We start from the raw sequence: 21,513 nt of genomic DNA, 5'->3' as shown, positions 1-21,513 counted from the left end.
TTGTTAACATGTACACCTGGCAGTGTGAGAGGAAGGGTATGCATAGAGTAGATTAGAATTGGGACAACTCTGCATTTTTACAAGTCTTAGTATGCAAACCTTATAGAAACCCTCTCTCGCCTTCTCTTTTACAAGGCGCTATAAAAAGCCCAGGGCCGCAGCTGTGCACCGAGAAAGCCTTGAGCAGACTCCCTCTGACACTAACCGATGTTTTACAGAGACAAACTGCAGAGAACAGCAGGATCCACCTGGACCAGCGCCCACATCTGGAGAAGATGAGAATAGAAGAGGAGAGGAAAGGAGAGAGGGGATACGGCACAGCAAAAGGGAGAACGCCTTGGGTATAATGAAAAAGAGAAGCGGACAGAAAGGGAAAGGGGGTAAACAAGGAAAGAAGAGGAAAAGAGGATAATCCATTAAAAGCAAATAAAACCTGTAACATGTAATAGCTGTCACTCAAGAGGTTTTGAGGGAAAATGCCCATTGGTAGTATCATTAGACATCCGCAGCACACCAAAGATAGGGGAGCACCCCCCCTTGAGCAATGGTAAATACTGCTGACAGATGACTCTGGGTGATGTGTGTGTGTGTGTGTGTGTCTGTGCGCACGTCATGTTGCATGTAGGAAAGGGTCTGATGGTGGACCCATGGAGAGCCACCCGCCTTTTTATCTGCAGAGGGGCAAACGAGAGTGACAGCATGGGATAGAGAAAGGCTAAGTGGAAAGGAAGGGAGACAAAAAGAGAGAGAGAGAGAGAGCGGTTGCGAAGAAGAGTCAGGCGAATGAATGATGGGGTCTGGCTCATTGCTAATACTCCAGTGAGTGATCGCTCCTATGCTGTCCCCGGGCCAGGGATGAATTGCTCTCTATGGGCAAGAAGCTCCGGGGCCAGAGTCCTGACTGAATCCGATACTCGGCACACTCTTCCTGACTGTTTTTCACATAGTCCAAACCAGGCCGACGTGTGCTGTCTGTGTGTGAAACTCTGGCTGTGTCTTTCAACAGATATACTGTAGTCAGTCAATGAGCTGCACAATAGCTAAATCAAAATCCTGTTTGAGAATCTTAAACCGAGAGCACCCCTGGATGAATTTATGTTTGTCTCAGTATTACTAGTGCAGGTGGTTGGCAGATGCTTGACCGAAGCAGTGCATTTTTTGGACGCTTTGTGTTTTGACGATGTTTCCACTGATAAAGGTCAAACTTGAAGCTGCAGAGCTGTTGCCATTACATGTATTAGAAGTGATTATCAAGTTAAAATGCTTCGACTGCAGACCATTTGCCGTTAACGTGCTAGAAAGACATTCAACTTTGATCCATGTTATACCAGTGGGGTTATTGTTCATAGCTGAAAAACTGTTTACATTCCCTGACATAAAAGTTGCCTCTGTAATTTGAATATCCACATCCCAAAGATGTATTAATTGGGAGTTTTAAAATAATCATAGAAAAATTAAGATGGATAAGACCTCATTGTTGTGATGTTGAATTGTCACTTCTGATTTGTGTTACTGTAGACTGCTGTCGTTGATGGTTTGCATGCCATGTATGTTTTCCAAATATTTCCTCCACACGTTGCTGCTCTTTGTGACATCAGGTGGGATATCCGAGCTCCCCACATTAAATAACCGCATTGGTGGTTTTGCACTTTTAAGCCCATTAACTACAAATTGTGCGTACTTTGGACCATTTTCCAAACTGAACCACACTCCATGCATTCACCACCTTCCAGGCAGCCTTTAGTCACAGTTCATGCCAATAATGTGTGAACATCTACTTGCGAAACCACCATTATGGCCCTTTAATATAATAATCACCACCATATGATGAGCTTAACTGCAGCTCATACCTGCAAACGCTGAAGCGGTTCAGTCAGTGTCTTGCTCCAGAGCATTACCAAATCATGGCCTCCAAAATCTTTTGCCCTTTCAGTCAACAAACAGGCCTTTCTAACGACTAGACCACCCTGCCTTTGACTGTACGGCCACATCCAAAAAAACTGTGTAAATGTAGAAGATACATACAGAGTTATAACCACAGAAACCACCAGAGACAAGCACTAGGCAAGCATATACTTAAGGGCATGAGAGATTTAGATGTTGAAAGGTACAGGCTGCTCTTTGTGTATGTGTTGCTATGTAGTTGTATGTTTATCATGGAGGGAAGCCTCTGGAGAGTATGATGAGGAATAGGTGAGCAGAGCCAGGACTAGCTGGTCATGGATCAGAGAACAGGCTCCGGTTTGGGAGGAATTCCTCCCTGGCAAACACCCTGGTCTGGCCTATACCAGATCTCTTGATTTAGGAAGACATGTCCTGTGTGTGTGTGTGTGTGTGTGTGTGTGTGTGTGTGTGTGTGTGTGTGTGTGTGTGTGTGTGTGTGTGTGTGTGTGTTTACCACATGATCATATTGGCTCTCAAACTGTGCTACCTTTTTTTCTAGTTGAGACGAGTGCTGCATGTGCATTGGGAAAGGAGTTTTTTTGGTATTGAATTGGCATGTCAGTGTTATCCAGCTTTCTAGTGTTGAACTGAACATTGGTGCTGTGCTGTCAGATGGATTGACAGGAGGGAAATGTACTGATGATGACAGAGTTGATCCTTACAAGCTCTGGTCTCGGTTGGCTTGATATGATACGATCTTCTCCTGCTACACATTTCAAATTGTCGGGCTTTGACAATACTGTCATGTATTCCAACTTTGGAGCTTTGCCTCTGTCTCTTGAGTTTTTTTCCACATTGACTTCGCCATTTCAGGTATGCAACGAAATAACTACTGTACTGGATGTAGCGTGTAGAAACAGAACAATCTGGAAAAACATATTGTATTGTATAGCTCCCAAGGCTTACATGAAAGGGTGCTTGCATAGACATTGTCTCAGTACAAACCTTGTGTTTGTCTTGCATATTTTCTCCCGCACGAATAATCCTTATACTATGCTGCCAAGTGTTCTAAAATGTTAGAGTGTGTGGAGAATCAATGTCCTGCTCTTCCTCTTGTTCCCAGCAATGATTTTTCCAGTCCATACATACAGTATGTTCAAAAGCAACTTCCAAGCATGTTTATGTTGACTTTGCCCAGCCCCTGTATATCATTTAAACCTAAGACACTCAGTCATTTCTTCTTTGCTTCCTTGACCCTTTGACTGGTCTTTGTTTATGATGGACATACTTTTTGGAGTAATGATAGGGGTCATGATGAAGTCACCCTTTGTGCAGGTGGGCGGTCATGGGTTTTTAAGCCTCTTTAATTAGATTAAGTGAAAATAGGATGGGGTCATCGTATATGCAAGTGTGTGTGTGTGTGTGTGTGTGTGTGTGTGTGTGTGTGTGTGTGTGTGTGTGTGTGTGTGTGTGTGTGTGTGTGTGTGAGAACATGTGCTTGTTTCCTCTATTTCTCGTCACCACAGGTGGCTAATCCATCACAGATAGTCAGGAAGATATGAGTAACAGCCAGACATGAGGCCCGATCCCGTAGATAGTGTTAGTCTCAACACTCTACTCTCTATAGGAAGTCCCAGCAATGATCTAAAATCCCCAGCTGTAAACACTGACCATAAAGGAGAGGGACATCTTGACCCCGCGAAAACCACAACCGTCTAGCCACGGTAACACTACGACCGAAAAGCCCAGAGCGAGCTCTTCTAATATTCCCCATGTTTTTAATATCCTCTAGGATTAACAGTACGAGTCAAGGTGGTGCTGTTTCTGTCTGACTGTCTGTATAGCTTGTAGGTGAGTGTAATGGTGAAGACATGTGTCAGTTGGTGGGAAGGTCGCTGCCGGATATCTGCTACGGTGGTCCTGTGCTCTGTGCATGGGTTCAGGGCCGGGGCGAGCTCAGATATGGGATTCAGCCATTGATGAAGGGATGAAGTCCTTATACAAGAAGCAAAGACATACAGTATATATCTTTTACCTATGTCTTCTTCAACTTGAAACTGATTGGGGCTGGTACCACATTGGTGTCGATAGAAAGTAGACCTATAAAAACTTGAAACTGTATTATTATTACAACAGAATATTAAAGCCACTACTGAAAAAGACAATAATGTAACAACATTCATTGGATAATCTGCTGTCATGTGGCCATCTTATTAAGACAATAAAGTGCAATTATTATACAGTTCTTATAATGTAATTTATTTGTTCTTGAAGTCTCAGCACATACAACCATGATACTCCGAAAAACTTCTGTGTGATGGAGAGGTAGTGATGTCACGATGAGGCCTCCTGGAACCCGCTTCTGCCTTTCAAGGGTTTTCAAGATCTGAGGTTGAATACTACTTTTAACAAGCACCATAAAAGCCACCAAACAATGTTATGGGCCAGTGTAAAACTTCAGTCAGAGGCATGCAGGACCCCTAGAGCACGGAGGACATTTCCCTTTTGTGTTTCGCAAGGAAATCATTGTTGTATTTATGGGATTTATGAGTTGTTTTAATAGAGTTAATGGGAGAATATAAGCTTTCAGTTGTGGACATAAGGTTGTTGGGTAGATGAAACAAATGAGGTCAAAAGGTTGGGTCAAGACCTCGTGTCTGTTGCATGTCTTTGGGTAGACAGTTTGTAGCCCCGTTGTAGGACACAAATGGGAGTAAGTAATTATTCATGTCTGAGGTGAGGTTTTAATTGGCTCTCCCTGTCACTTTGGAAGTATTTCATGTAACTGCCAGTTTGTGTCACTTGACCTTCTTACATTCATTCAAGTGAATCTGTCGACCCCTGACCCAAACTTACGGCCTCTGTCAAAGGTCTGCTCTCCTCTCTGTATCCATGGTTTCACATCGAACCACCTGTCCAAGTTTTTCCAACAAACGATTGACAGAGAGAGAGCTAATAATTGTTTCTACATTGGCTACCCTATATGTTTGATCTATGAAAAGTCAATGGCTCTCACAGATGCTGAATTTTAATAGTAGTCTGGAAGTCATAACAAGCAGTGCTATGGTGTGTTATATTTGGACAAGTGCAGATGTATGGGCCTATATGAGGTGACTGTATTATGGGACCTAATTGTGATAACAGGAAGGCTCCTTAGCTCATAATAATTATGACGCATGGAGGTTTACTTTCACAGAGAGATTTTTGGGGACCATCTGGGTGTCTGCTTTTTTTTTTAAATCCTTTATGTCTCACCGACTGTTTGGCGCCTATAAGGACAAACCATGTCTTACCTCATTGTCTCTTTTCCCTTTAGGTCTCAGCTGTGGATGAGGATCGTGGTTCATTCGGTGCTATATCCTACACCCTGGGTTCTGGCTCTGGGAGTGCTGTGCCGACCCACTTTACTCTTAACAAGGCGACTGGCCAGCTTTGCACCACCACAACACTGGACCGGGATGAGGGATTGGACAAGTTTGACCTGACTGTCACTGCAACTGATGGAGTAAGACAAACACCATATAGGCCCTATACCCTAAACTATAAGGAAAAGCAATCAGTAGTTTGCGATTTCTGTAAACTTTTCAACTTGTCAGACAAAAGTATTTATGTTGTATTTATATTTACCGTAAAGGCAAAACAGTGGTATCAATCTTCTTGTGCAACTCTCAGCAATAAAGCAAAACAAATTTCCTTTGCATCTTCTCTGCAGTCAAAGCCTGATAAATTATAACTGGAAAATAGACTTCTGAAGGAAACCAAAATGTCAAACTAGACCAAACAAATAAGTCAACGCAGTAGTTCTATGTGTTGCATCATGACACATTGCCTGACGAATGTACAATGCTCATTCTGATCAAAGCCTCAAGCTGAGGGCAAACATTAAAGATATATACAGTGGCAAACAAATGAATCTCACTGAAACAGCCATGTTTGGAGAAGACAGCGTCCTGTCTCTTCCCCATGTGTTCTTCAAAAAATTCAAGGGGAAGTGCGACAGCATGGCAAAGCAATCAGAGCAAAATGGAGGTAAAAAAGTAGGAAAACAGATCCATTTAAATGGTCAGTTTTAATGCGCTTTCACTGTGGGGTACCATTTAAGTAAAATATGATGCCTTACTTGAACACATTTGCACCCTAGTTTGCTCTTGCAGTAGACCCATGCACACACATAAGCATCGGTATGAATATATTAAAAGTATCATGGGTACTTTTAATTGTCTTCTTTTACCCCTTTTAAGGTAAAGATTGAATGTAGGTCTATAATTTACCACCCAACCCCAACAATGTATCCCCCCACACCTGCACTAATGTGAACAACAACACCGGTTGATTGGCTCCATATTTCAGGGATCTTCAACTGAGGAAAAAACTCATCTTTCTGTGTTCCGTAACAGCTGTTTCCTCTTTACAGCGCGACATAAATCTATTGTCGCAGTTTTTCATAACATGAAAGTCCTGGACTGTCGCTTTTCACCAAGGGGATTGGAAAGAAACTCAATGCTGTCTTCGGGGATATACAGTGCAGGAAAGGGAGGGAGGAGGGATGTGGTTTAACTAAAATAGCATTTCTTATGATTTAGCCTCCGTTCTGTCTCAATAGAGTATTCTATCCATAATTCCATAATAGCAGTGCAAGATATGTGCCTGCTGATGTGACCTTGTTTACTCTGTTCACATTATATTTTGATTCAAACATTTTTCATTCATTTTGTTTCTTGCAGGGTGGTTTGAGCTCAGTAGCCCAAGTGCGCGTCACAGTGGTGGACATCAATGACAACCATCCCACCTTCTATCCAGTCCTGTACACAGTGAGTCTCAGTACCCATAGTGCCCCGGGAACCTCCGTCGTCAAGGTAACAGCGAACGACCCTGATGCTGGGGAGAACGGCAGGGTGACTTACCGCACGGTGCAGGGAGGAGGCTCTGCTTTCTTCACTCTCAATAAGGACACAGGTATGTGTCTGTGACACAGTACGTCTATAACGGGTATATGTTTGTGTGTGTGTGTGCGTGTGCGTGCGTGCATGCGTGTGTGTGTTTACTAACAGCCGCACAAAAATATGTTTCAACTGTAGTGAAAAATCATCTGCTTTGGAGAGTTAAAAGAATATGGTATAGACTAATTCCTCTAATTCTCTACTCATCTTTTATTATTTCCAGGTGTCATTTCTCTCTCTCGTTCGCTCCACGGCAAAGCCAACACAGTGATCTCCATGGTGATATCAGCCGAGGATGGCGCAGGCCTGAAGGCGCCGGTCAATGCCAGGGTAAACGTGAGCGTAGTAGGCGGCTCCGTGGCGTCTCCGGTGTTTGAACAGGCCCAGTATTTCTTCACTGTGTCCGAGGACGTTCTCAGGGGGACGGCAGTGGGAGTGGTGCGTGCTGCTACAAAGACAGGTAATGAGTCTTCTTATGAAGTATTTTTTTCAACAGCTCAATATCTGCCCACTTTGATCAATCCATTGTACACAATTTATGAGCCTTACTTTGTTTCATCTTTCTGACAAGTACCAGGGCAAAAACATGTGCACTAATGGGCTGGAGAGAGCCTATGATGTCTTACCTCTCGTTCCAGGGGTTGTACAAATACGCAAGCAACAAGAGCATACACTCCATTAAAAAAAATCACATCCATCACGCAGCGTAGGCTTCACTGGGGATTATTTTCACTGTGGCCAGACTTTTATTTTCTCTCTCATAGTATTAATGATGGAGAAATGGATTTGGATGGAGCTGTAATTCTGTGTGGGAGTGGTGGGAGAATGAAGTGTTCTCAGCGGTGTAGTAGACACAGAAAAACACTTATCTTAGCTCTCAACTCTGTCTGTGTAAGTGTACAAGGCTTTGAGTAATTTTATCTCCTGAGAAATAAACATCCCAAACACATCACTTTCTTCTGAAAGTCTGTTGTGAAGTCGGGCACGTATTTAATTAGCATGGAGTGGATAATCGGCAGGTGTGTAAAATATATTGAAACTCTTTTATATTATTGTGGACAATTAGCACACATTTTTCTGTCCATCCTTGCTTTTAAATTGTGACAGTATATGTGTGTGTGTGTGTGTGTGTGTGTGTGTCACCGTCTTTCTCCCACTTACATGTTGTTTCATTTGCTGTCTCTCTCAGGTGTTTCGAAGGATATCTTCTTCTCCATTTCCTCCGGGGACCCTGATGGTTACTTCATGGTGGACAGCGCCTCTGGAACCATTCGCTCTGCCGTTCCTCTGGACCATGAAACCTGCTCCAGTCTGGACCTTGAGATCCAGGCACGCTCTGGCTCTCCTCCTGCGTACGGAACCAGCCGCGTCCGAATTACCATTTCGGACGTCAACGACAACGCGCCCACCTTCCTCCCCTCCTCATCGGAGTCTCTGCTTTTACCCGAGATCACCAAAATGGGGACCGTCATCTACACCATTCAGGCCACAGACAAGGACTCGGGTCATAACGGTCAGCTCAGCTTCGACCTGGTCTCTGCCGGGGCCGCGGGCAGCAGTGGCCAGAGGACATTCGGTGTTGACCGGGGCAGCGGGGAGGTGCGTCTGATAGGCGGTCTGTCATACGAAAGTGTCCCGCGCTATGACCTTCAGGTGGTGGCCAAAGATGGCGGCGCGCCTCAGCTGAGCTCCACCTTCACCCTGGTGGTCCACATCCAAGCGCAAGACGCTCAAGGCCCCAACTTTGACACGCTGACCTATCGCGTGGAGCTACGGGAGAACACGCCTCTCAACACACGGTTCCTCCAGGTCCGGGCGCTCAACAGAGAGGCTTCTTCTGGGAACGCTGGAACTAGCTCATCTTCGTCTTCAGCCTCCTCCATTTCCTACCGCCTCAGGCCCGACGGAGATGCTGCAGGTTTTGGCATCATGCCGGACAGCGGCTGGCTCTTTGTACGCAGCTCACTGGATCGAGAGGTCAAAGACATGTTTATGGTGACCGTTCTAGCCACTTCAGGGCTGGGAGGCGTGGGGAGAACGGGCAGCGCCACGGTCAGGGTGACGGTCACCGACGAGAATGACAACGCGCCGAGACTGAGCCAGGAGAGGGTGTTCCTGGCCGTCAGAGAGAACCTGCTGACAGGCACAGGCTTCGGCCGAGTGTCTGCCACAGACAGAGACGCCGGACTGAACGCTCGCCTTACCTACAGGCTCCTACACATGGACAGGCATTTCCAGATTAACTCACAAACAGGTGAAGATAAACGCGGTGACTTTTATTTCAATTTAGAACATTAAAGGAGAAGTAAGTGATATTTTGGGGGGAATATGCGTGTTCACTCTACATCCAAAGCTCCCAGTCATTCAGCTTTGCAGTGATTGCCAGATACAATTTTGAGTATCCTGCTCGTTTTTATCCAATCAGGAGACAGAGCGCTATAAAGAGGCGGCTCTCTGTGTCAGTTTGAGCTCCATTCTGGCACTATCTGACGAAGAAGGCTTCCCGTTCATCGGGTGGTGACGTATGGAGGAGGGAGGGGACCGCTAACTGCAGTCACTGACAGGAAGTTAGCTAAAAGGACCATATCACTTACTTCTCCTTTAATAGTGCCCTAAAAGCAGTTTGCGATTGTGTCACACTGGAGGACTAAGGAATTAATAATTTGCTGTTGTTAAACATAAACTAACTGTGTAATTACTCACTAACTATAGCAAGCAATGCAAGCTAAGTCCTTCTACTCTTTTTCTTCAGGTGAGATCAGCACCCGCCTGGCCCTGGACAGAGAGCAGCAGTCCAGCTACCAGCTTGTTGTGGTGGTGCAGGACGGGGGCACGCCTCCCCGCAGCGCCACTGGCACCGCTCATATCACTGTGCTGGATGAAAACGACCACGCACCAACTTTCACTCATGCCAGGCCGGACGGGGAGCTGCTGCTTCAGGTGAGAATCAATGGAGATTTGACCAGACCAGCTGAGGGCAGATAACAGATCTGATAGCTGCTTTGGGAGATTATTAATAATGAATAATATAATTAATTATTAACTGTTTCCTCAAGTCACTTTTCATTTTTCCAAGGTTGTAAAGTCTAATACTACTATGATCTACAGTATGAGCCAAAAGTCACTGTTTACTTGTAATACATCATGGTGCTAGAAAGGAAGCAAAGCCAAATAAGGAATAGGAATAAACATAATAATTGCAAGATTCTGTATTATAGTAGTAAAGGCAAAATATGTTGGAAAAAGATATCATTAATAATCCTACTCTATTGTAGGTGATGGAGGGGCTTCCATCTGGAACAGTCCTTGGGACAGTGACAGCTAAAGACCCAGACGAGGGAGAGAATGGGACCGTATACTACTCTTTATCAGGTCAGTGTCATATAACCTCCTGCTGTTACATTTCAACATCATTCACAATGATTCTCTTGTCATTTCAGAAAAACCCATCCAGGTGTTAGAGATTGTGCATATAGTGTTCCATCCTCATTTGATTTGATTTGATTTATAAGTAAACCCATTAGCAACAAACCAAAGTGCAAGCTTATCTTTACCGGGGTCCTAAACATAAAATACAAACAACAGACAATCATACGTTTGACATTATAGTATGCTAAAATAGACAAATAATAAACAAACCTTTGTGCTGATTCCCAATACCTGTTGCATCCTCTAAAGGCCCCAGAGCAGAGCGTTTCTCCTTGAACCCAACCAATGGTGAGCTGAGAACGGCTTCCCCTCTGAGATGGGCCGAGAGAGAAGTGTACGCCTTCACTGTGACGGCTGCTGACCACGGCACCCCAGGCCTCAGCTCCACCTGCCAGCTACAGATACAGGTAAACACAATCTGTACATTGGGAAGTGTTGCATCTCCATTTGGCGGCAGGCAATGGGAAACAAAGGCCAAAATCTGGTGACCCAACCTAAACCTGTCACATATACACATTACCTCAGTACTTTTTTTTGCATTCCTCGCTGCGAGTAATTTCCTCAAACTGCGCACAAAGTGAACAGTATAACTGTCGGAGGAATTGGAAAGGGAGGTAAATATGGGGAAAGGAGAGAAACTGAAACTGTGCCTAAACAAATAAAAGCATCTATCCAATCTAGTGTGTGTTTCCTGCTCCAAAGGTTAGCAGAGTAACCAAAGCCCAAGGTGAGAAACCCTGAGCTGCAGGAGGGGAGCATGGTCTGGTATGAGTTATTGTCCTGAACTTTCTGTACCAGGGTCAATCCTGCATATCAACGTACAATATCGGGATTTCAGCAGCAGGGAAAAGAAAGAAAACACTGCCACAGAGGGACTGAGAGATAGAGAGGGGTGGTGGGTTGCTTTGACTGTGTGAAGCTTTGAGCCCAGTGTTTTTTATTTTTTTATACGATGTGATTTCACAAAGGAAAAGGATGCTAATTACAGCGGGGAGTGCTTGCCTTCAGATTTTTTTCGCCCTGTGCGACGCTGAGATTAGGCAGAGGGGAAACAGGCACCTTGGAATCAAATGCTCCCAGATGAGATTTGATGAGGGCCAGCTGCATCGAATCACACAGAGAGAGAAAGGGAATATACCACTGTACGGTAGCAAGGCAGCAGTGATACGTACACGCACACGGACACAGACGCACGCTTGTAACTACACATTCAAACACTCGCATGAGGTAACATTTCCACATAATGATTTTGAGATAACATTTCACAAAGCTGTGGGTAAAAATCAGACACAGGCCAGGGATATTGTTGTACACCATGACCACAGAAGTATACACACACTAAACAGCTTGCATAGGAAGAGGCATTGGGAAAAACCAGTGAAAAGTACAGATAGTACTATACAGCACGGTTCTGGCATCACATAAAAAATTGCTGAAACACTGGTATGTACTCGAGAAAAGGACTCAAAAACTCTCAAGAGTTAATGTAACTGTACTCAATTAAATGCATCAAATCAATGAGTTTCACTCGCTTGCAGCGTCACTGCAACGAAACACAGACCAAAATAAAAATAGGAGTTAGTAACAGGTGGACATTCGATTGGACATGTGGTTTGTGAAGCATTTTAGCTGCAAATGTCTGCACATAGGGTTGGCACATGTGGCTAAATCATCCACATTATCCACAGCACTTTTCTCTTCTTCTAGGTCTATCCTTGCTGTTAAAGAAACCAGACAATATGCAATTCATTGCAGCAGATTTTAGCCTTACGAAAGAGAGGGATAGTGCATTTATAGATTTGAATGTTGAAACCAGAGCTTGTTAAAATCTGCTTTTGTTTGCTATCGTCGGAGCTCTTTGATCTGTCCCAGAACAACACAGAGTCCGGAGGCGGATGCTCAGCATAGCAAATGCCCATTGGCACGCACTTGTTTCCTATTCCAGACCGGACTGCTGCATATGGATACTAAACTTATTGTTCTGCATTATTTGGACCGGACAATCTACATTTTACCTCTCCCATTATACTGTTAATTAGTGTCACAGGTCACAAACCCTGACGCTCATCTTGAAGCCTGATGCCGCAGTGTCAAAGATATTTACGGGAAGGATTGTACATAATGTCTTCATGCACAATAAGAATGCCTGTGAGGGTTATTATAGTCATAACAAAAGAGAAACAGACTTCAGCCCAAGGCTAGGTTCGGGGATTGGCTGGGGTGAGAGCCACATAGCTGCATTGTCTGCACAATACAAAAGGCAATCAGATCCAGTTACAAAACGTATACAACACCACATTGACATTTTTTATTATATGCATGGTTGAAATAATACTATAGATTGGAAAAGCTTTCACTGTGATGACCTCCAAGACACAATGTGAATCATCACCATTAGTTGAATTTTTTTTTACCAGAAATGCTGAGATTTAGAGGAACCTTGCTTGACCCTATAGCTTCCCTTCTGCTTCAGGTTCTCAGCTCCTCCAGATCCAACCCAAAGCCCAACACACTCTCCATGAGTCTGAACACGGTGGAGGGAGCTGCTCCGGGCTCCATCGTGGGCTCTGTCCGCCCACATGACCAGCAAGAGTCGGCCATATTGGAAGGCCAAGTGACCTACCTGTTAGTCGGGGGGACGGACCGAGAAGGGACTTTCATGGTGGACCGTTTAAAGGGCGACGTGTACCTGGTACGCGAGCTGGACTATGAGAAGGGCTCCAGGTACACACTGCAAGTGGAGGTGTCCGACTTCTCCCAGGCGTATCCCAGCAGCCACCTGGTGCAGCTGGACATCCACGTGCAGGACAGCAACGACCACGCACCCCAGTTCACCGAAGATCCTGTTACCATAGTGATCCCAGAGAACGTAGAGCCAGGGGCGTCCATATACACCTTCCAGGCCCTGGATCAGGTGTGTAGAATATATTCTCCATTAAAGAAAAGTTATTACAATGTTTACCAGGGATTAATGCGTGTCAAACCATTTTAACACCATACATCAGGGCTGCTGAATTATTAGATTTTTTTAAGTTTGACAAGATTAACTTTACTAGGGGTTCTCAACTCAAGTTTTGCATCTCACAGTTTGAGCTAGTAAGGATGTGGATGAGTAACCTGGAAATTCAGACCCATATCTAGAACGATAGAGGGTCTGGCCACGATAAATAGTAATTCCCAACTCAAAGGGCGGCTCCTACTCATTTCAAATGCCGCTGCACGCAATTGGATAGCACTACAACCAATCAGAGCAATGACCAACGTAACGTATTAAACCCCGTTCATTTAGCGAACAGCGGGATTAACTGTTAAATTAAACTTTTGCTGTGGTCATTCGGCAAAACAGAACATTCCTCTTACTTGCTAATGCAAGATTTGAGTGCCGTCTTCCAAATCGTAAAGGGTTGAGGCCAAAGCCGTCTCAAACTCAAACAACATATCCGCAGCCATCTTTGATGTTTACTATCACGGCTTCGACGCCTCATGCACAGCACGGCACAGCACTGTCATCATCCGGTTATGTCTGCCCCTGAGCACGCCTGAACACCATACATAAGGCTCTGGCCCGCCCATATCAGAAAGAACGATTTGATTGGTAGCTCAGGATTTCTTGACATATTTAATGAGCTTCAGTGGAGAGTGTCGAGACCAACAGGCGCAGCAAATTTAATTTGCCACCGCCTAGCGGCAGGACTGGATTTCCAGGCTAGTGGATGAGAGCTCTGAAAAATAATCTACTGGGTTTCCAAGGTTGAGAATTAAACTTCACAGTTGTAATTTTAAGTATTTCTTCCTGCTGGATCAAAATTTCCGCTGAATGTCTAATTAAGCCGTTTTCCTTTTCATAGGATGGCAGTGGACCTAACAGTAAGCTACATTACTCTATTGAGCACTTGTGGCCTGACACGCCAGACCTGCTGACCCTGGACCCCTCTAGTGGAGTGCTGACCCTGGGGCTGAAGTTAGACCGTGAGTCCACACCGTCCCTCTACCTGGTGGTGAGAGCAACTGACCAGGCATTAGATCCTGCTCAGAGGCGCTGGGGATCTGTCACGGCCCGAGTGTTTGTGACGGACCAAAACGACAACGCTCCGGTGTTCAGCTCTCCGTCTGCGGTCAGCGTCATGGAGGATCAGCCTGTAGGGTGCGTGGCCTTATACAGTGTGATGTGATTTAAAAGCCTAAAAGGTGGAGTCAGCGATTTTGGAGAATGCTTGTTGTCAAAATCACTTTTCTGTCAAAATCAGTGAATATATACGCATGACCTGAAGCATGTGCACTGAAAAGAATACTGCTGTTAATACAAGGCCTAGGCTCTGTAAACTGTTAAGTAACCATAGGGTATGTAAACGAAGCGGCCTATCGTAGCTAGCAACATGCCCATTCACAAAGCCTAGGCTGTGTGTTAACAGTGGATTTTCTTTTTCAGCACTCACACAGTACGGACAGGTTGCGGATTGTGAGGAGATATTCACTGATTTTGACAATAATAGATTTTGACAACAAGCGTTCTTCAGAATCACTGACCCCACCTTTAAAGCGGAATTATGTTGCTTCTTTGTCAGCTTTTGTCCATCAGGCAGCAAAGGAAGAACATCCAAGAAGCCTCTTGAAAAATAACCAAAATGCATTTTATGTCATGGCTTAGGGCAAGTGGAAGTGGTTGTCATGTTTGTAATAATCTGACATTTTGTGTGTTCCTTTAATGACAGGTTTGTAATTCTGTATGTGATGGCTCGAGATGAAGATGAAGGAGAAAATGGCCGAGTCTCATACAGAATCCAGACGGGAAACAGCGCCGGTCGCTTCAGTCTGAACCCCAACACTGGTGAGCTTATTTTTAGGGCGAGACGCAACATCTAAGAGTATCATACTGTTACAATAATATAACAGGGGTATGGGGAGACTGGGGATTTCCCATAAATACCCAATTTACACTCCATCAAGAAATGATTAGGGTAAAAATTCACCACATCATTCCGTGCATTCACAATCCTGCTTTGAATGATTTAACACAGGGGTAGCAGTATGTGGGCCTTTTTCTGTGGGGTTTCATGATTGATAGATAACTAGCATCCGTCATAGAAGTCCCTCGGTTGAACAAAATTTTCCAAAAGATCGCAATTACCGTCTGAAAAACGCTGCGACTGGGTCTCAACTGCTGAAACACTCATAACCCTCATAACCTCCTTTACTAGACAGTCTTTCACAGCCTCCGAGCAATATTTCACGTGAATATTGCTTTAGGGATTTTTTCTTGACGGATTTTGTTCATGGGAACCGATTTGAGTTTTGGACGTGGCCTTTGAAATCTTATGTATGTGTAATCTCTCCATCATCATTGGAGCCGGTTGGTGTGGGCGCGCTCAGCTCTGACTGAGGTAGGATTAGGAGCCATACGACAGACACTTGATGCAGCCTCCAGATGGAAGAAAATCTCTACTTCATTACTGTCAAGTGACTGCTGTATTAGCGCGGGTTGATTTCACTTCTGGTTTGTTTCTCAGACTGTGTGGTGTTAAGCTTGTGGTTAATAATAGCTGTAATAGCAGATTAGCATTGAATTGGGAAGACATTAACCAAACTGCCTGGCCAATGTGGGGGATATCGTTAGCCTGATTACATCTTATGAATTGTAGCCTATGTCTGCTCTGCCAACATGAACTTTATGTTATTTCCCATTACGGCAGCTTTACTGCTAGTTTTATTAACCACTTAAACGCTAATGTTTCTTTCTTAAGTCCCGTTAATTTATTCACATGTAGCTTCAAACTACAATAAAACATGTTATTTCACTGTGTTTGAGAACAGACATTATATTATTAATTGACTTGTTCCATTATTTAAGTAAAATACCTAAATCTGAGATACCATTCTTTATGACTGCAGCACTCCAATAAATGTAAAAAATGTATCTGTGCTTTATATTATGCTCAATTCTCAGAAATTCAGTTGGACATAGTTTGTATTTGGAGAACCTTTTATCATATGATACTGTATCAGTAACGGTACATTGGCTGCACAGGAAGATGAAATAGTAAATGTTTTGCATCTATCTGGGTTTGGCAAAAACTCACAAGAACATGGAATCCTCTGCCTCACATGTTGAATGTGTTTTGCATTTTGAGGCTTTTATCCAGTAGAAACTACTCTATGCAGTTCCAAATTGTAGTCTGGATTCTGCTTTCATTTGCCTGCATGCTTGACCTTCTGCTTTGCAATGACCAGGCATGTTCAGTACAATGATTTGAATGCATTGCCAAAGTGCCAGAATGGAATAGCTGCGAGCATGAGGTAACAGTGGTCTCTCGCTTGCTGTGGAAACTCTTATAAAGCAAAGCTGTAAAGGTTTTGTTTTTACTGGTCCTCTGGGTATACAAATACTGCCTCTCTCAGGTACACAAAATGATACGTTCAAAAATAATAATCTATTTATTTAAACACACAAAGTCCTACACACGATTCAAGAAGAAAAAAATCCAGCTGAAAAAGAGAATTTAAAGGTCACATATTATGCTAAATGCACTTTTTAAATGTGTTCTAACATATCCATGGGTCCACGGTGTGCCTAGAGACTGCCAAAATATTTAAAAAAATAACAATCTCTCCTGTTCTCACTCTCCCCCTTTCTGAAACCCCCACCCCTCCCCCCCAATATACTCCAGTCAGAATTTTCCCCTTTTCTGACCTCACAAACTGGAAAGCCAGAAGCTTCCACTGTGCAGCCCACACCCCTATTTCTTATTGGTCCACGGCCCTGACAGACAGAGGGCGAGGCGTATCTGGCTTCGCTTCCGGACAGGGGGCGGGGGCAGCTCAAAGATTGTATATTTACGAGGGGAGCTGCAGCTCTTTTTAAAAAATAGGCCATTGTGAGATTAGCTGAACATCAGCATAGTACAATAAATTATCTGAAAGTTTTTTTCAGCAAACAATTAAAGAAAAACGTATTAGGGACCACTAAGACCATATAATATGGTGTATAATAGAACCGAAAAGTGTATAATATGGGAGCTTTAAATGATGTAATCAAGGAAAGGTTTAGGAACATTTTTCTCTCCTTTCCTCTCCTAGGTTCTCTCTCCATCCTTAAAGCAATAGACAGAGAAGAGCAGGAAGTCTTCAATCTAACCATAGTAGCAGAGGATCATGGGATACCACAGCTTTCCACCACTCAGGTGCTGTGCGTTCAGGTTATTGATGTGAATGATGAGGCGCCGGTGTTCCAGCGAGCAGAGTTTGAGACTCAGGTGATGGAGAACCAAGGACCAGGAACAACAGTGTTAACAGTGACTGCCACTGACCGGGACCAAGGTTCGTTCAAACATCGTATTTTCAATTTAGGAAACACATACCTGATGATTGTACAAAATGTCATAGTAATGTCTGCAGATTCACTATGAGCATCGCCGGAACACATTTATTTCCTTTGGCCAGTAAGAATGATGGATAATGTAAATCAAAGAGGACAGTCAAGATTATAGAGATCATAAAAAAATAAGGTTCCAAAATTCTCTGCAGGAAGAATGAGAAAAACGGTAGAACTGATGTACACAGCACACATGCCTCCAGTAGGAATGCCAGAGAGCTAAACAGTAGAGCCGTGTAAATGGTTCTGAGAAACCAAATCAATTTAAACCCATACCAAACCACAAGTTCAGGCTAATGAAAATGTGTGGTTACGGTCATGGCCAAGAGCCTGTTTTTGTTTTTGGAGCTTTCATTAGGATTTGCACGAGGCTCTATGCAGCTTTAGATTCATCAATCTCCCTGCCTTATTCCATTTAATGTAGTCTATTTTTCTTGTATTCTATATTCATTTGTGTCTGTTTAAATGCAGGTGTTAATGGCCAAGTGACATATGGAGGTGTGACAGAGGAAGGCTTCGTCATCAACCCTGTGACAGGAGTCATCACCACCACAAAGGAACTGGACACAGAGCAACAGAACCACTACACACTCACTGGTAATTCAATACCCATTGTCTTACTTTTGACTTGTCATATTTTAAGGTGGAGTCAGTGATTTTGGAGAATGCTTGTTGTCAAAATAACTTTTTGTCAAAATCAGAATATCTCCTCACGATCCGCTGCCTGTCCGTACTGTGCGTGCGCTGGAATAAACATGTTGCTAATACACAGCTAAGGCTCTGTAAACTTGTAAGTATACAAAGAGTATGTAAACAACTGGGGTCCACTGTAGCTAACAATAAGCCCGTGTCCAGAGCTTATGGCTGCGTATTCACATTAGATTTTTCGAGTGCGCACACAGTATAAACAGTTGGCGGACCATGTGGAGATATTCACTGATTTGATTAAAAACAGATTTTGACAACAAGCATCCTCCAGAATCAATGACTCCACCTTTAATTCCAAAGATCAGCTCAAGTCCATACAGAGGATTTTCAATGGGATCCAACTTCACATCATCTAAAAAAATGTACATCTCTTCTCAGTGTATGCCAGAGATGGAGGGCTGCCCCCTAACTTTGCCAAGACTGTGGTGCGTGTGGAGGTGCAGGATGTGAACGACAACACCCCTGTGTTTGCGAGGCCATGGTATGGACTGGAGGTGCCAGAGAACCAGGCCCCTGTAGAGCTTTGCTTTCTCAAGGCCACAGACCCTGACTCAGGCCCTGGAGGAGAGCTAGAGTACAGGATCACTGGTGAGAAACACTATTTACTGTCCAGCCCAAGTATTTTTATTAGAATGGATTTTAAAGAGCGATTTAGTTCGCCACAATTGCTGTAATTGCTGTTTCAGGGTGTGTCGAATGTTGAAAATAACAATATCTTTGGACGGACGGGGATTTTTTTTTATCATTTCTGTTGATTTTCTGGCTTGCAATGGCCAAGTACAAACATTTATAGAATGTTGACAGATTATTACAACTGGTGCTCAGTGTGTATGAGTGTGATGAATGCTTATAAATTACATTTTTATTAACCATCAGGAATGCTTGGACAATATTTAGCGATATTTGAAGTTGGCCTGAGTAGATTTGGTACTTAACTTGTAGCAATGGGATGCAATAGCATTTCGACCATTTTATTGCTTTTGACAGAGCTTTCTCCCAACCCTATGAAAAAATCAAATCTGCATACAGTTATCCCAGGCACGCTCCTGACAGCGTTTTGTCTTATTTCAAATATACAACATTCCATATAGGGGAGAACGGGGTAAGTAGGCACACTTTTTACTCTAGTGAGAATTGCTCATCACCAAAACATCTGTCAATAGCCATTCCTACATTAAATTGAAGCTTAAGGTGTTGGCTAGAAATGTGTGTCTCTCTTTTTTTCCAACTTATTGTAATGAAGAAGTAATTTACCATCAAAGACACTCTGACACATTGTGACAACCAACCCCATCAAGGGGTCGGTTGTCACACACTATGGGGTTGTTTGTCACAATGTTATCTTAATGGGAAAAATCTTAAAAAGAAGGCAAGGAGGCAGAACCAAATTTGAATGTTTAATTGCATTGTCAAGTTGACAAATAGGCCTACATAACGTTCTGTAGCCTTGGCAGCTGGTCTAGTTTGGGATGCACTGGGTTGTTTTGATTTTGTTGCCCTTTTTTCTTTTGCTTGCTAACTGCCTTTTCCTGCTCTATTCTTTCCTTCTCTGGGGTGTCAGTGAGGATACAGCTTGACAATTTCTTTCGTTATTGGGTTCCTTTTCTGGCTGCAGCCTTGAGATAACATGTGACAACCAACCCCCCAAAAAATTTGACGACCAACCCCAACTTGAATTTCTTGCTAGCATCAAGGCCAACAACCATCTGACAACTAATTAGCTTGCTAACCACAATCTAAACTATAGTTTACCCTTCACACTTTCTGAGGGTAACAAGTGTTTTGTTATAAACCCATTGTGTAAAAGCCTAGAAGAAAAATACTGAGAAGCAAAATATTTAGAATTTGACATGAAAAACACAAAACATCCTCTCACCTGAAATGCAGCTGTCTTCCTCCAAGGAAGTCTATGTATGTGACCTCTGATCCCAATTCTGGACCTTTTTTATATCAACATTTCAGAGCTAGCGCGCTCTGGTGGCGAGATATAACGAATGTGACATCCAACCCATCTGACAAATTACCCCGTTCTCCCCTACCTGTCTGGAGCACATTCAAACTTTGACTTAAGTGCTGAGTTGGCACGGATGTTCTACTCTCTAGCCTTCTTTTAACACTCAATCTACTGAAGACTCAGAATTATCTTCTGCCACATGAACTCCTCTTTGGATCGGGCAGCTGTGGCGAAGCGGGTAGGGCGGTCATCCACTGGGTTGCAGGGTTGATGTTTCGATCCGCCGTCTCCCCGCCACATGTCGAAGTGTCCTTGAGCAAGACACTGAACCCTAAATTGCTCCCGATAGTTAGCTTGCACTTGCACCCTGCGTGGTAGCTGTTGCTATCGGTGTATGAATGTGTGTGTGATTTGGTGAATGTGTACAAACCATTGTAAAGCGCGTTGGGTCTGTGAAAGAACAGGGAAAAGCACTATATAAGTGGAATCCATTTACCATTTCAGCTGGGGACCCTGATGGAGATTTCCACATCCACGGCAGCACAGGAGCCCTGTCCACCTCACGTGGCTTAGACAGGGAGACGAGGGCTGAATATACTCTGGAGGTGGTTGCTAAGGACCAAGGCATCCCTTCCCTCAGCGCTACTGTCACAGTGGATGTCAAGGTGCTGGACGTCAACGACAACAGTCCAGTTTTCAACAAAGGTAGCTACTCTGCAGAAGTGTCAGAGGATGCTGCAGAGGGCTCCAAAGTACTGGAGGTAAGTAGACGTGGGAATTTAGATGGTCAGATAGACAGTATTTGTGCTTTCTCCACTGCGATACTGTATATAATTAAAAAATGATTCATCTTTCCCCAGGTGTCAGCAGTAGATGCGGATGACGAACAGAACGGGAGGGTTCTTTATTTCCTCAGCTGTGAAGCTCACGGAGCATTCGCTGTGGATGAGAACAGCGGTGTTATCACAACATCGGCACCTCTGGACCGTGAAAAATTAGCGTCATACAGCTTCCAGGTGTTTGCTGTTGACCTTTCACCTGCTGCACCCATGAATACCTCTGCTCAGGTAAATATAGGGGGTTAAGTTTAAGTGATTAGTTGTTTAAAATAACCTCAGAGTTCTAAATTAGTGTTTTACTGTTTGAGTATCATGAATGCCAATTAGATAAGCCAAAAATGGCCGCTCACCAGTGGAGCGCTTAACATTAAGGCAAAAATCGTTGTCGCA

At 43.8% G+C, this 21,513-nt stretch overlaps 1 protein-coding gene across 1 annotated transcript in view; it reads left to right on the top strand.

The window, feature by feature from the left end:
• The window catches only part of dchs1b (dachsous cadherin-related 1b), an 86,025-nt gene that overhangs the window by 56,265 nt on the left and 8,247 nt on the right, over positions 1-21,513 (top strand). The window contains exons 5-19 of the mRNA XM_080041534.1: positions 5,201-5,389; positions 6,609-6,840; positions 7,048-7,284; positions 8,014-9,078; positions 9,577-9,764; positions 10,100-10,196; positions 10,503-10,660; positions 12,727-13,167; positions 14,102-14,397; positions 14,966-15,081; positions 17,328-17,567; positions 18,094-18,219; positions 18,709-18,918; positions 20,789-21,045; positions 21,145-21,351. Coding sequence (XP_079897660.1) covers positions 5,201-5,389; positions 6,609-6,840; positions 7,048-7,284; positions 8,014-9,078; positions 9,577-9,764; positions 10,100-10,196; positions 10,503-10,660; positions 12,727-13,167; positions 14,102-14,397; positions 14,966-15,081; positions 17,328-17,567; positions 18,094-18,219; positions 18,709-18,918; positions 20,789-21,045; positions 21,145-21,351 — 4,059 coding nt within the window. The remainder of the gene's footprint in view (positions 1-5,200; positions 5,390-6,608; positions 6,841-7,047; positions 7,285-8,013; positions 9,079-9,576; positions 9,765-10,099; positions 10,197-10,502; positions 10,661-12,726; positions 13,168-14,101; positions 14,398-14,965; positions 15,082-17,327; positions 17,568-18,093; positions 18,220-18,708; positions 18,919-20,788; positions 21,046-21,144; positions 21,352-21,513) is intronic.

This window comes from Ammodytes marinus (assembly GCF_949987685.1).
Source record: "Ammodytes marinus genome assembly, chromosome: 14".
Lineage (NCBI taxonomy): Eukaryota > Metazoa > Chordata > Actinopteri > Uranoscopiformes > Ammodytidae > Ammodytes > Ammodytes marinus.
The sequence above is the reverse complement of the archived record's forward strand: the minus strand, read 5'-3'. Positions and strand labels throughout refer to the sequence as shown.